This window comes from Panthera leo, chromosome C2 (assembly GCF_018350215.1).
Source record: "Panthera leo isolate Ple1 chromosome C2, P.leo_Ple1_pat1.1, whole genome shotgun sequence".
In the NCBI taxonomy this organism is placed as follows: Eukaryota; Metazoa; Chordata; class Mammalia; order Carnivora; family Felidae; genus Panthera; species Panthera leo.
In genome coordinates, this window is record NC_056687.1 from 71,120,652 (window position 1) to 71,135,713 (window position 15,062).

The 15,062-nt window shown below is 38.4% G+C and overlaps 2 protein-coding genes across 5 annotated transcripts in view; one reads left to right on the forward strand and one right to left on the reverse strand.

The window, feature by feature from the left end:
• Window positions 1-15,062, reverse strand: part of FYTTD1 (forty-two-three domain containing 1) — a 40,505-nt gene that overhangs the window by 24,803 nt on the left and 640 nt on the right. Inside the window, exon 1 of one of the 4 annotated variants that reach the window (XM_042954575.1) lies at window positions 4,572-4,805. The exons of 1 other annotated variant lie outside the window; for it this stretch is intronic. In XM_042954575.1, the coding sequence (XP_042810509.1) occupies window positions 4,572-4,677 (106 nt within the window). In that variant the 5' untranslated portion in view covers window positions 4,678-4,805. Of the gene's footprint in view, window positions 1-3,542; window positions 3,927-4,266; window positions 4,399-4,571; window positions 4,806-15,062 lie in introns of those variants that run through there. 2 more of the 4 variants (XM_042954576.1, XM_042954577.1) reach the window with 2 other exon arrangements.
• RUBCN (rubicon autophagy regulator) overlaps window positions 5,360-15,062 on the forward strand; it is a 68,945-nt gene continuing 59,242 nt past the window's right edge. The window contains exon 1 of the mRNA XM_042954574.1: window positions 5,360-5,396. The gene's annotated coding sequence lies outside the window, so the exon portion shown is untranslated. The remainder of the gene's footprint in view (window positions 5,397-15,062) is intronic.

Below are 15,062 nucleotides of genomic sequence, written 5' to 3' on the forward strand. Positions count from 1 at the left end.
ACACATAAATAAGCAAAAATCTGTTTACAAAAATTACTCTTATTTACTTTCCACAATCACAGAAGTCTCCAGTTTTTAAGCTTTTTAAAAAAATGTTTATTTATTTTGAGAAAGAGAGAGCACAAGCAGGGGAGGGGCAAAGAGGGAGGTAGAGAGAGAATCCCAAGTAGGCTCCATGCTGTCAGCACAGAGCCCAACGCAGGGCTCAAACCCACAAATAATGAGATCGTGACTCAGCCAAAATCAAGAGTCAGATGCTTAACCAACTGAGCCACCCAGATTCCCCCAAGTCTCCGGTTTTTAAAGATGACCATCTTGGGGCACCTAGTGGTTCACTCAGTTAAGTATCCGACTTCTGCTCAGGTCATGATCTCACAGCTTGTGGGTTCAAGCCCCTCGTGGAGTCTGTGCTAACAGCTCAAACAGCCTGGAACCTGTTTTGGATTCTGTGTCTCCCTCTTTCTCTCTCTGCCCCTCCCCGACTCACATTCTGCCTCTCTCTCAAAAATAAACATTAAAATAAAGTTTTAAAATTATGGAAACAGACAAGTAAACAGCAAATATGAAATCAAAAAACTACATGATTAAGGTATAGCACAAAAAGAAAGTACTATGGGTTCTCCACTCTTCTAGCAAAATAATTCAGGGTTATCTTGTTTTTCTTTCTACCTGATCCTTCAAAGCCTCACTTTCAAACTCTCCTACCAAAGTAATTCACAAACATAACATTGCTCTAAAACCACAGCACAACAATGTGAATGAAGGTCAGGAAACTATACTCTAGATTTCTATTTACAAATGTTAAAACAAAGTTACTAGAAGCCAAAAATACTCAAATACCCAAATAACTAAATTAAATAAATATTAATAAATATTTATTAACATATATTAATAAAATTTTATTTCTCTCAATTTTTCAGGGTGCCTGGCTGGCTCAGTTAGAAGAGCATGTGAGACTCTTGATCTCAGGGTCATAAGTTCAAGCCCCGTGTCAGGTGTAATTTTTAATAAAAAATTAAAAAATATCCAAATACTTTCTCCACAGTCCCAACTCCAATATTACGTTTGATAATTGATAAAGCAAATAGACCTGGTCAACAGCTTCATAAAATTTCACAAAACTAACTAACTTCTATCATTTTTTCCAAGCTGCTCTAAACACAAAGAACCTAACAACTATATGAATATAGTCTTTTCTAAAGTAAAAGAAGCAATTATATATTATAGGGATCCTTTCTTATATATTACTACATTACCTAACCCAGCAGTAATCTTTAAAACTTCATCACAAATATTCATTAAAATAATTCGAATCTCCCCAAAGTAGTTTATCTTCTTGAGATCAGTCCTTCAATATACATAAATTCATCCAAGTTAAAGACACTCAAAAACACTTATTTTAAAATAAAAAGGCTTCATGAAATCAGATACATGAACATGTTAAATTCTCAAGAGACAGGGAATATTTTTGAACACTTTCAAAACACTACTTTCCTTTAACAAGTGCTACTTATTCTTCACCAGAAGTCTGAAATCTCAGAGCCATGAAAGTACACACAAAAAAATGAATTTGCTGGGAACCAACCATTAAAAAAAAAGAGGCAGAGTATAATTTTGACTAACAAGGTTATTTTTGAAATACGGCATTTTAGAGTATAAACATAACTAAAAATTAAAAGTAGCAGGGGCACCTGACTAGCTTAGTCAGTAGAGCATGCAACTCTTGATCTCACGGTCATGAGCCATAAATTGGGCATGGAGCCTACTTAAAATAAAAAAAGATAAAAAATAAAAAAAAATTTAAAAGCAGCAAAGCATACAAATATAAAATTGTTTTATATTTAAATGCTTTATTATCTAAATCCTCAAGTTAAATGATCTATTATGGATTCTTCCAATTTAAAAGAAGAAAATCGCTTTTTCCTACTCAGGTAGACAGAGTATGTATCAAAACAAAAATTCATTACAATGAGCTACTTTTATGAAAAAGTTTCTTCCATGAATATATATATGTGTATGTATGTATACATATGTTGTCCATGTATATATATAATCTACCTGTATGTATATAACATACAATGTATGTATATATGTATATATATTATTTATATATATGTATATGTATGTATATATATTATTTATACATATATATGGTAATAATAGGGGCATATACATGGGCCATACACAGTAATAACATATATATACATGATAATAGGAGGATATATATGGTAATAATAAGAGTACCTAACATTGCACATGTATTCATTTAATTCTCACAAGAATTCTATGAAGTATTATAATACCTATTTTAAAATTAAGAAACTGAGCCAGTGAGGCCACCTATTGGTAACCTCGGTAGATATATATAAATATTCATATAATTCATACAGCCACCATTTAAAACAAACAAAAATCGTATTCTAAACCTCTGCAGACCTGATAAAATGGAATATTCACAAAGCATGACTGTCTAAAATAGGTATTTTATTTCTCTCAATTTCTCAGGGTGCCTGGCTGGCTCAGAAGAGCATGCAACTCTTGATCTCAGGGTCATAAGTTCAACCCCATGTCAGGTGTAGAGACTACTAAAAAAATACACTTAAAAAAGCAGGTATCATCTCTTCCTCCCATTTCTGTAAAATTCTCAACTTAAAAAAAAAAAAAGGGAAAGAATGCTATATATTCTTGGGAGAGAAAAGAAACCAAGGTCTATTTTAGCTATCCACAGCACTTCATTTCTACCTCAAAGAAAATTATCCCTGTTTTCTTCACTTGAACATCCTAACCACCAAACAAAATGCGTTAAAAAAAGAACCTAGAAACTTGAGAAATGAATTGGTTATGAAAATACATGTTTAACGTTTCCTGCAACATCTACAGGGTTTTTGTTTTTGTTTTTTTTACTTGTATGATTTGGGACAAGTTATTTTCCTATGGCTCAGGTTTTGTAAAATGGGAATAACAACGATGGCTTATATCATGTTTATATGTAAATATAGTGCTTACTGTGTACCAGGTACTGTTCTAAGCAGTTTACATATGCCTATTAAATCATTTAACATAGCAACCCTCTGAGGGAGATAAGCACGGTCATTATCATCATCTTTTTACAGATGAAACACCGAGAAACAAGTTCCCTGTGACCACATGGGCTAGTAAGTGGCAGAGGATCTGAATTGAGACAGTGTGGTTCTGGATTCAATGCTCTTTACTATTAGGAGCACATACCTCAAGAGTTACTAGGAGGCTAAACTGAGTTAACACACATAAAATGTTTCGTTCAGTGCCTGCAAGGTAGTAAGTGCTCAATACTACTTGTTATTATATTCTTCTTGGCCTTAGCTGAAGAGGTTTCTCATTTCTTTAGAGCTCATTACTATAAACAAGACAAGACTTGAGGCCAAACCTATTATTTCTGATGATTTACTTAATTCACATATTGGATTCTGACGTGCACTAATCACAGAAATCCAAGAGTTCTTGAGTTTTGACAAAAAAACAAACAAAAACTGTGCAGATGAACCACAGCAAAAGAAAAATACCTTCCTTGGGGAAGTTACACCTCTGCATCCGCCTCTCAGGTACTTTTCAAACACTTATCCGAAAACCTGCAAGCCACCGAAAGCACTGGCAGAACTAACTCTATCTAATACCCATAACTTGAATTTTGACAAAAAGAGAATAATTTTCAGGCCAGCTAATCCAGAGACTAATGCCTCACCTGTGTTAGGTCTGAATTTTCAACTGAATCCCCAACCCTCCTCCTCTTTCCATAATCCTCACCAAACCACCCCACTCATGGGCTAGACCCCATTGCTTCTCCCGGCTTCCCGTTAATCCGTGTCAGTCTCCGTCAGTTTTTGCTTTTTTCCTAATTAGCAAACTTTAAGACTGATTAAGGAGCGCTCCTTTCTAGGCACCTCCTAGTAACACACCATCTGAGGAAGCCCTTGTCTGACGGTATTTTCTGAAAAACGCTCTCGGGTCCGCGCCCCCGATGTGGCCTCGAGGTCTGGCGCCCGTCAGAAATGGCCAACTCCCGGGGGCGTCTCTGCATTTCTCGCACCGCGCCAGGCGTAGGCCTGGCCACACAAAATGCCCAACAAGCCCTCCTCCGGAACCAGCGACTCTAACCGAACGCAGACCCAGCCGGGCTCTCAAAGGGCTTTCTTCAGGAGGGATGGCTTGGTCGGATCTTTCCCCTCGCTCGCCTGATAACGCCCACAGCGAACACGCTCGAGGGGAAACCCGAGGAGTTTTCCTCACAAAGAGCCGGGGTCGCCCAAGAGTGGTAGCGCCGCTCGACCCTCCACCTCCCGGCCCGCAGCGCCATCCGCCCCCACTGTCTCTGCACAGACACGGCCCCGCCGAGGGGACGCCCGGGTCCCTCCGGCCCGACCGCGGCAGCGGCTGGCGCTCCCCTTGTCCCCACGGGCCCTCACTTGGTTCCGCCCACCCGCAAAAAAACTCGACCGACAACTGCGGCCAACCGCCCCTTCCCCCACAAACCGCGCTACTTGGTTCCACCCACACCCTCCCCCCACTCCAACTCGGTCCAACTCGCTCCTTACCCAAAGACATATCAATTTTGTCAAGGTTTTCATTGCTGCGGGCTTTCGCCGCCCCCGGCGGCGGGGTCGCCGTGGCTCCCACTAACCGGGTACCAAACCGGTTCATGGTTGGGGACGTCGCGCTGGAACAGTCAGCGGAGAAGGCCAGAAACTGAGGCCTGCCACCTCCCACTCACGCACGCAGACTAGCTGCACCGAGGGAACGCGCACGCGTGCTGGCCGCGCCTTCGCTCTCCCACCCGCGGCTGCGGGAGGGGGGCGGGTTGCGGGGGGGAGAGGCTACAGAGACGAGAGGCCGGCGAGAGCGGCTACACGCGGGGACATGATCCTAGCGGCCCTTGATGGACCGGAGGAAACATTGCACCCCTGCTCTGGGCGCTTGCAAGGGCCGCTGTTTTCGCTATTTCCCTTTCCGCCCAAATTGGGGAATACTGGACCCTGAGCGCGTCAGAGTCGCATGCCTTAAATGAGATTGTGTTCCTCCACTCCTTCCTGCTACAGAAAGGCTCCCTAAGCTTTGGTACACACGAACCTTTCACACCCCACTGCAATGCAGCCTCAGAGGCAGGGTAGACCCCATCCAGCTTAGATTGCAGAACTGCGACCCAGCTCCCCTCTCCCAGGCCAGCTCCTCCACCTGCAACATGCGGAGTCGCCTCGTCTGCACGCAGAAGAAAAGATGCAGTGACAATTCTTGCGTCACCTTACCAATAAAAGCAAATGCTAACGTTTCCCGTATCTGTACCACTTCTCAACCGGCACTGTTAAAACATTTTGCACGGTACTAGCTACCTTAATAACACTTCATCTTCCCTTGGGAGAGGGGTAAGTACCTCTGCTTGTTTGGCTGCATTTTTCTCTAATTCATTTGTGTTGGGAATTGATAGGATTCGTTTTTCTTTCTAATCATCCTTGTAGGAAAACTTCATAATATTTTATGAATTTCTACATAATAACTTTTTTTCCTATTTACAAAACATGATATTTTCTCTCTTCTTACCTCTTTCTCCTCCAAAGCAACTGTGCTTGTATGGAAGCATTTAGGTTATATGGCCCTCATAACAGCTTAAAACTATCTAAGACATTTGCATCTAAGGAAAAAAAAAAAAAAGGACAGGTATTCCTCCATTTAGAAATCTCCGCCACTTTTCTCCTGTCTACTTCCTAAAATTTTATTTGCATAGAAATAAACCCGTGACGTAAAGCATCTCAAAACCACAGTACCCTGCACTTAATTTTTCCCCCAATGACAAAAATATAACCATATAAGAAGAGTGAATCAACCCAGGACACATCTATGAAGCAGTACAAGAAACTTTAATGGTAAAGGAAGGTTTGCACTAAAAACTCAAGAACAGTATTTGTCATGTCAAGGAGAGTAGCATATATGCTCTTAGCACAATGTGCTTGATTTTGTTACTATTCCACCCAGCAGCCACCACCCCTCTCCTGACTGCTAAGAACTAGGGAAAATGGGTTATGGAGATAAAAGTATGAGGGAGACCTAGATTTTATTGAGTGGTACCTTTTTCACTCACTTCATTTACTGTGTGAGGTTGGGAGACTGTCTGGATCTCATACTCATCTTCAAAACAAGAATTAGTTATACTAAATGCATACATTATACTTAATTATTTTTGGATTTCTTAGGGTTCTAAAATCTTCTAAGCATGAAAACATTTTTCTCCACACTATCATTCTTCTCCTAGAAATAACTTCTATAATCTCTGGTTATTTGTGAGAGTAAACTACAGGGAAGAACATTAGGTTTTTAATTTTATGAAGGAAACTGAATGTATTTAGAGTTTCGATGCATTCTGTACTTCAGGTATTAATAGGACATAATAAAAATCCCAAATGTATAAAATCCTACCCACCACCAATATATATATATATGTATATATAATATATATTGTTATATACATAATATATATAATATATATTGTTATATACATAATATATATAATATATATAAAGATTCCCTTTTATCCTTATCTTCTCCCCAAAACTGAAGCTCTACTCCAAATTTCCTTAACTTTAAAAGGAACATGCCCAAATATTTCATTAAGCAATCCTAGCTGTTGTGTGTCAGACTTTGAGATTTCCCCAAAGGCTGAGGGTCTCAGAATCTCAGAGCAATCACCCAGATTCCAAAGGGAAAAACAAGAGGCATTGTAAAAGGATAGGTCAGTCACACACAAAATAGAAAACAAAACAGCAACCTGAGACACATCCAGCAAAAGTGAAGTGAGAGACAAGATAAGAAATCAGAACTGGGGCTTGTCTGAGAAGACAATCAGCCAGCTACAAGGGCTGGAGTTAAAAGGTTGACCCTGTATTTTCTGGGGCATGAGAGGTAGCTATTCATTTAATCATATATTCATTGAACACCAGGTATTGTAAAATGATAAGTAAGATGGGTTCAGTCCGTATCTTCATACAGTTTGCAGAACAAAAAATATTTTCTGAGCACCAGCTGTAAATAAATACAGTACTGTGCTGGACACTGAACATACAGCCATTGTCTGCTGTATAGCAGTTCAGCAGCTTCATGTAAGTCAGAATAAACACCGAAATCAAGCAGCTGCCCTTTTTAGAGGCTTGATGTCATACATCATAGATAAGGCCATGTCTAGGATTGCCAGAAAAAATACAAGATCAATTAAATTTGAATTTCAGGTAAACAATGAATAAATAGCAATGTTTTTTTGGTTTTTTTTTTTTACTACATGATGTTGCATGCAATATTTAGGATGTGTTTATATTAAACAATTATTATTTATCTGAAATTCAAATTTAACTGGGAGTCTTATATTTTTATTGACTAAATCAGGCAACCTTAACATCATACTTTTCTATCAACAGGTTTCAGCTCTCTTTTTATAATGTGCATAGAGATCCACATTCTCTTCAAAGGTGATCATAATTCATGTATTTCACTTCTTACTATTTTTATTAGTTCGATATTTCTTCTAAGCCCCCCTTTTCTCAGCTTTGTTGAAGTATAACTGACAGACAATAAAAGACATATTTAAAGTGTGTAGTTTATACAGGTGTACGGTGTATAGACCTGTGAAAACACCACCATACTCAGGAGAATAAACATATCTATCATTCCGACAAATTTTCCTGTGCTCCTTTGTAATCCTTTCCCCAACCATTACTTAAACAACCATTGATACTGTAGATTAATTTGCACTTTCTAAAATTTTACATAAGTAGGATCCTACAGTATATACTTTTTAAAATCTGGATTACTTCCCTCAGCATAATTGTTTCCAACCTGTATGCCTTTTATTCTTTTGCTTGTCTTATTACACTGGCTGGGGATGCCAGTACCATATTTAAAAGGAGTGGTGGGAGTGAGCATCTTTGCCTCATTACAAATCCCGGGGGGAAAGCATTGCTTTTTGCCATAAAATATCATGTTAGATTTTTTTGTAGATGCCCTTAATCAGGTTGAAGAAGTTTCCTTCTACTCCTGGTTTGCAGAGAGTTTTAATGAGTGAATGTTGAATTTTATTTAATACTTTTTCTGCATCTTTTGAGATGACCAAATGGGTTTTTTAATTTTTTATTATTTTTTTTTTCAAATGTTGAACTACTCTTGCATTTCTAGGATAAACCTACTTGGTCATGGTGTATTATCCTTTTAATATATTGTTGGATTTGTATTGCTAATGTTATGTCAAGGATATTGTTTTTCTTTTCATGAGTAATATTGAGTGTAGTTTCCTTTTCTTGTAATGTCTGTCTGATTTTGGTATCAACCCATGCTTTTCAAATTTTTGTAATTTTGTAAAATTTACATTACACCGGGCTAATAAGGGATTTAGGGTATAATTTGTATCATCTGTAGGTATAATTACCGTTATACCTAATTCTTTTAAGCTACTTGCATGCACAGTACAGTTTTTCTTCTCTTTTTTCTCGGTTCTTCTCGTTCTACCCCATTTGCCACTCTATCTTCTGCAGTAGCTTTTTCTTTGCCTCTCTGCTATAGCTTCCTGTTCCTCTTTTGTGTTGCCCTTTTCCTTTGTTCTAAGCTTTTAAAAAAAAATTTTTTTTTAACGTTTATTTATTTTTGAGACAGAAAGAGACAGAGCATGAACGGGGGAGGGTCACAGAGAGAAGGAGACACAGGATCCGAAGCAGCCTCCAGGCTCTGAGCTGTCAGCACAGAGCCCGACGAGGGGCTCGAACCCACGGACCGTGAGATCATGACCTGAGCCGAAGTCGGACGCTTAACCAACCGAGCCACCCAGGCGCCCCTGTTCTAAGCTTTTATAGCTGTTCTAGTCTTCTGGCTCTTAATCTCTAGTTTCATTCATTCATTTGTCCAAACAGAGTTTGAGTTCCTACTATGTGCGAGACACTGCTACATCACAGTGATGCAGCAGGGCAGTACAGCAGATATATGACAGGCAGGCTTCCAGGCGTAGCTGGAGGCATTACTGGTCTTCAAGCCCCTGTAAGTCCCATCAGTTTTCTCTGACTAGACAACTTGCTCTGGATGGACAGGGGAACTTGAAGGGGAATTCTTCTTGGACTCAGGGGTTGGGTTTCTAGCTCACTCCTTATTAGGCTTTGTCTTCTTTGGGCAGGGTAGGCATCCTCTCAACCAAGGATCATAGTCAATTCACTGAATGACTGTGGAATTTTCTAAAGCTACACAAATCTACATTAGTCACACAGTTTCCCTTTATTTACATGATTGTGTTCTTTATAAAGATATATTCTCAGGGTGCCTGGGTGGCTCAGTTGGTTAAGGATCATGGGGCCTTTAGCATTCTTTATTCTCTCCATGCTTCTTTTCCCTTTGCCCCTTGGCCTCCTTGCTCTGGGATGAAGAGCCTTGGCTGGACTCTCATCTCTCTCTTTCCCTCCGTAGAGGATCCCTTCTCTTGGCTCAGGTTTATCCAGCTGGACTTTCAGAGAGCTGGGACAGGGACATACTGAACATTCTTCTAATATATTAAGAATTGGCTCAGCCCAGAAATAAGATTTTTACAAAGTTCATTGTAACTTCGCAATTTCTGAATTTGTATGCAATGGGTTTTCCCATATAATTGAATAAATGAACCAATACTAAATACTTAAAGTGGGTGGAAATGTTGCTATCAAGACAGAATAGAACCATTCAATTAAGACCTGGCAACATTCTTCAAAAGCTTTAAAAATCATCCCATTTGAGGGGTGCCTGGCTGGTTCAGTCAGCAGAACATGTGATTCTTGACCCCAGGGTTGTGAGTTTAAGCCTCATGTTGGGTGTAGAGAACACTTTTAAAAATCCCATTTGATATGAACTACTATAAGCTTTGTTTTTTAAAAAAATATTTTTTAAGTTTATTTATTTTGAGGTGGGAGGAAGAGAGAGAGAATCCCAAGCAGGTTCTGTAATATCAGCACAGACCCTATGCAGGCCTCTATCTCATCAACTGTGAGATCATGACCTGAGCCGAAATCAAATATTGGACACTTAACTAATTGAGCCACCGTGCCCCCAAAAGATTTTCTTTAAAGGTAATCTCTGCACTCAACGTGGGGCTTGAACTCATGATCCTGAGATGAAGAGTCACATGCTCTACCGACTAAGCTAGCCAGGCACCCCTGTAAGCTTTATTAAAAGAGAAAAGGAAAAGAAAAAAAGAATTTTGGTAAATCAGTAAATGTGGTAAAATCAATGAGTTGGTTTTGGAAAAAATTGTGTAAAGACTTCTAAAAATTCTGAGCTGTGGAAAAAACAGAAATTAACTCAAAACAAATTAAAAATTAATCATTGGAGTGCCTGGGTGGCTCAGTCAGTTAAGCGTCCAACTTCAGCTCAGGTCATGATCTCACAGTTCATGGGTTCAAGCCCTGCATTGGGCTCTATGCTGACAGCTCAGAGCCTGGAGCCTGCTTCAGATTCTGTGTCTCCCTCTCTCTCTGCCCCTACCTTGCTTGTATTGTCTCTCTCTCTCTCTCTCAAAAAATAAACATAAAAATTTTTTTTTAGAAATTTCCATGTGAAACTAAAATTTTGGTTACATTGATAAGGATGCAATCATGAGAAAACAAAACCATACTAAAATCCTTGCCTATTTTTTAAAAGGATCTTAAAAATCCTTGCTTATTTTCACATCTAGAAAAATGTTGTACACATGTTGTACACTAAAAATAGTGTAATACCCATATACCCTTCACCAAGATTTACCAATAATTAAAGTTTTGCCACATATGCTTTCTGTATACAGATGATCTGTATGACAGAGTTTTTTGGCTTTATGGTGGTATGAAAGTGATAGGCATTCAGTTGAAACTGAACTTAGAATTCTGAATTTTGATCTTTTCCCAGGCTAGTGATATTCAGTAGACACTCTCTCATGGCTCTGGGCAGCAGCCGCCAGCAGGCTCCCCATCAGCCAGGTGATCAGGAAGGTAAACAATTGATACATTTACAAAGATTCCACACTCCCACAGCCATTCCATTTTTCACTTTCAGTATTCAATACATTACATGAGATAGTCAACACTTTATTATTAGATAGGTTTTGTGGTAGATGATTTTGAACAACTGTAGACTAATAATGGAAGTGTTCTGAGTATGTTTAAGGTAGGCCAGGCCAAGCTATGATGTTCAGTGGGTTAAGTGTATTAAATGCAATTTCAACTAATGATATTTTCAATTTATGATGGGCTTGTCAGGATGTAACCCCATTGTAAGTGGAGGAAGATTGGTATGCAGGCACACAGATAGCTATAATTATTATTATTTGTTGTTGGACAATCTGAGAGTAGATTCCAGACATCACGATATAGAATATGTCTCTAAGGATTTTTTTACATAATCATACTAAAATGATCAAGTCAGAAAATTTAACATTGATGCAATTCTATTCTGATGTATAGTCTATATTTAAATTTTGCCAATTATCCTTTTAACAATATATATTTTTTTCCAACCTAGGATCCAGTCCAGGTTCACATGTTGCATTTCTTTGTCCTGCCTCTTGTCTCCTTTATTTTTTTTAATTAATTTTAAGTTTATTTATTTATTTTGAGAGAGAGAGAGAGAGAGAGAGAGACAGCACAGGTTGGGGAGGGGCAGAGAGGGGGCGGAGACGAAAATCCCAAACAGGTTCCACAGGGTCAGGGGTCAGCGCTGAGACTGATTCGGGGCTCAAACCCACAAATCACAAGATCATGACTTCAGCTGAAGTTGGACACTTAACTGACTGAGCCACGCAGATGCCTCTCTTTTGTCTCCTTTAATCTGATAAAATTTGTCAGCTTTTCTTGTTTTGTTTTTTTATGATATTTACTACATTTTTGAAGATTGAAGGCAGTTATTGTATAGACTGTCTTCCAATTTGGCTTGTCTTATTTTTAACCTGTGATTAGATTCAGGTTATTCACTTTGTCATGAGTGCTGTGTAAGTGATGTGTTCTTCTAAGTATTTAACACCAGGATGCACATATCATTTTGTCTTATTGGTGATTTTAACTTTGATCACTCGATTAAAGCATGTCTGCCAGATTTCTCCCCCATTTCTAATAAGTAAATGATCTGTGGGGAGATAGTTTGAAACTGTATAAATATCCTGTTTCAGAACAAATTTCACTAATGGCTTTAGCATCCATTCATGATTCTTGCATGAATCAATTATTACAGTGGTGGCTCCAAAATAGTGATTTTCTAAGTTTGTCATTCCTCTACATTCACTAGTTGACATTCTACTGTGGAAAACATCTTTCCTTCCTTTCTTTCTCCCTTTTTCTATTTATTATTTGCACACTTATGTATATATGCATGTAAATTTCTATAGAAATTCAGACCCATCCTTCATTCAAAATTTGTCTCTTGAAAAGCGAAGGGGTGAAGAGTGTAAGGGCTGTGCTTACCTTTGAAAATAATGTAGATTATGTATACATATAATAACTCATTTTGATGCTCAAGTTGTTTTTAACTTGGCCAGTGGAAGCCATTCCTTAGCTTTTAAAATTAGAATATTTAAAAAATGCTGCCAAGAATAATTTTAGTAAATATAATTTTAAAAAGCACATATTCATGACTATAATTGATATGTGTTGAATATATTTGAGAAGACTATTTCTTCAAACTATTTCTTCAAAGTTTTGGCAAATAGGTAAATGTAATGAGCTTTAAAAACCCATTATTTGAATAACTGATTCTTGAGTGAATTTGGCTTTCTACCAGTGGTATTCTTGGACCTCTTACTATTTGTATAAAATAGCATCCTAGATTTTGAAAACAAACAGACTGACCAAGATCAAATTTATTCAAGTTTTTTGACTTTTAAAATATTACTAGGGGCACCTGGTGGCTCAGTTGGTTAAGTGTCTGACTCTTGATTTCAGCTCAGGTCATGATCTCATGGTTCATGAGTTCCGGCCCTGTGTTGGGCTCTGCGCTGACAGTGTGGACCCTGCTTGGGATTCTTTATCTCCCTCCCTGTCTTTCTGCCGTTCCCCTGATCTTTCTTTCTCTCTCAAAATAAAATAAATAGGGACGCCTTGGGTGGCTCAGTTGGTAAAGCGTCTGACTTTGGCTCAGGTCATGATCTTGTTGTCAGTGAGTTTGAGCCCCACGTTGGACTCAGTGCTGACAGCTCAGAGCCTGGAGCTTGCTTCAGAGTTTGTGTCTCCTTCTTTCTCTGCCCCTCCCCTGCTTGTACTCTGTCTCTCTCTCTCAAAAATAAATAAAACATTAAAAAATAATAAATAAATAACATTTAAAGAGATAACTATAATTAGTTACAATTTCATAACTAGTTATTTTAAAAACTATGCACCTACAAACCCACCACTCAAAACAAAAGCTAGAGCAGACAATAACCTGAGGACCTAGCAATTCCATTTCTAGGTATGTATGAAAGAGAAGCCTTTACTTATATAAAAGAGGAGATGTGTAAGAGAATGCAGCGCTGGTTACAATAGCAAAAACCTGGAAACAACCCAAATGCCTATCAATGAAAGACAGCATGAATAAACTGGTGTATTCACACAATAGACTATTATATGGCAGTCAAAATCCATGAACTATAGTGACATATGATAATACGATTAAATATTCTCAATGTAATATTAAGTAAAAAAAAGTAAGGCCCCCAAAATAAATACAGTTCAATACCCTTTTTATAAAGTTAAAACACAAAAAATTTTAAAATGATATATCCTAGGAATATAGATTGATACAAACTATATAAAAAGGGAAGCTTGGGGCGCCTGGGTGGCTTGGTTGGTTAAGCGTTCAATTCTTGATTTTGACTCAGTTCATGATCTCACAGTTTGTGGGTTTCAGCCAGGCATTGGGCTCCACGCTGACATTGCAGAACTTGCTTGGGATTCTCTCTCTCTCCCTCTCTCTCTGCCCCTCCCCAACTCAACACTCTCTCTCACTCTCTCTCTCTCAATAACAAATAAAATTTTAAAAAAGGGAAGCTGTGTAATCATAAACAAGAGATTCAGGATATGGCCACATGGGGTGAAGGAAAGCAGAGGGATGAGATGGGCGGTACATGGCTAGTGTAGGTTATTATCACGTTTATTAACTGATTGCTTTAAAGAAAATAGGTGTCAACCCAGACTTGGACATAACATTTCCCAGAATTTTTACTATAGAACTCTCCCAGACTTTTATAATTTTAGATCTAGAATTTTCTGATAAAGCTTTCATGTAAATAAATATGCTAGGATCATGTGGCATTAATCTGGGATTTTATTATATGCCAAAAGATGAAGTTCATACATTTATAGAAATAGAAGGTAGTGAAATCCCAATGACTAACACTGCTTCTTCCTTAAAAAGTATAACCCTTTAGTAGGAAAGTAGGAGAAAGTTTGAACAAAGTATTTTTTATATAAATGGAAGTTGGAAATTATAATTTGCATTAAAAACCTCCTTCATTTCACTTTTAATTCACAAAAAAAGGTTTCTTAAATTTGAAAATTCCTGTAAGTCATGTATAACTTTTAATAGAATAACTAGTTTTCCATGACGTTAACCTAGATCCTTCCCTCACAGAGTAGTGCTGATTCTATCGCTTTACCATTGCTCTAATCCCAACCTCCTTCCTTTAGCCACTGCCCTAGTTCAGGCCTGGACTTGCAGACTAGTAACCCAAAGGCCACATTACATTTAGCCTACAAACATGCCCCCCCCCCCCCCCCCCCCCCGCGTAATGTTTACAATAAAAAAAATTGTTGCCAATATTTAGAAATCTGGAAGCTGTACTTAAAAATTCAGACTCCAGCTTCTATTGCAAAATCAGAGTATCTGGCAACTCCAGACCCATATGCCCATTTTACAACATTCAATTATAGAAAAGGTGAAACTTCCCTTCTTGGATGAGGCTTCCAGTTCTGAGTTTCTGCCACTCTCCTACAACCAGCTCACTTCACTCAGCATTACCTGCTCGGCCTCTATAGGGATTTCCAATCTCCTCTCATAGCCATTCTTCCACCCTTACCTACAACCTAGTTTTCTAA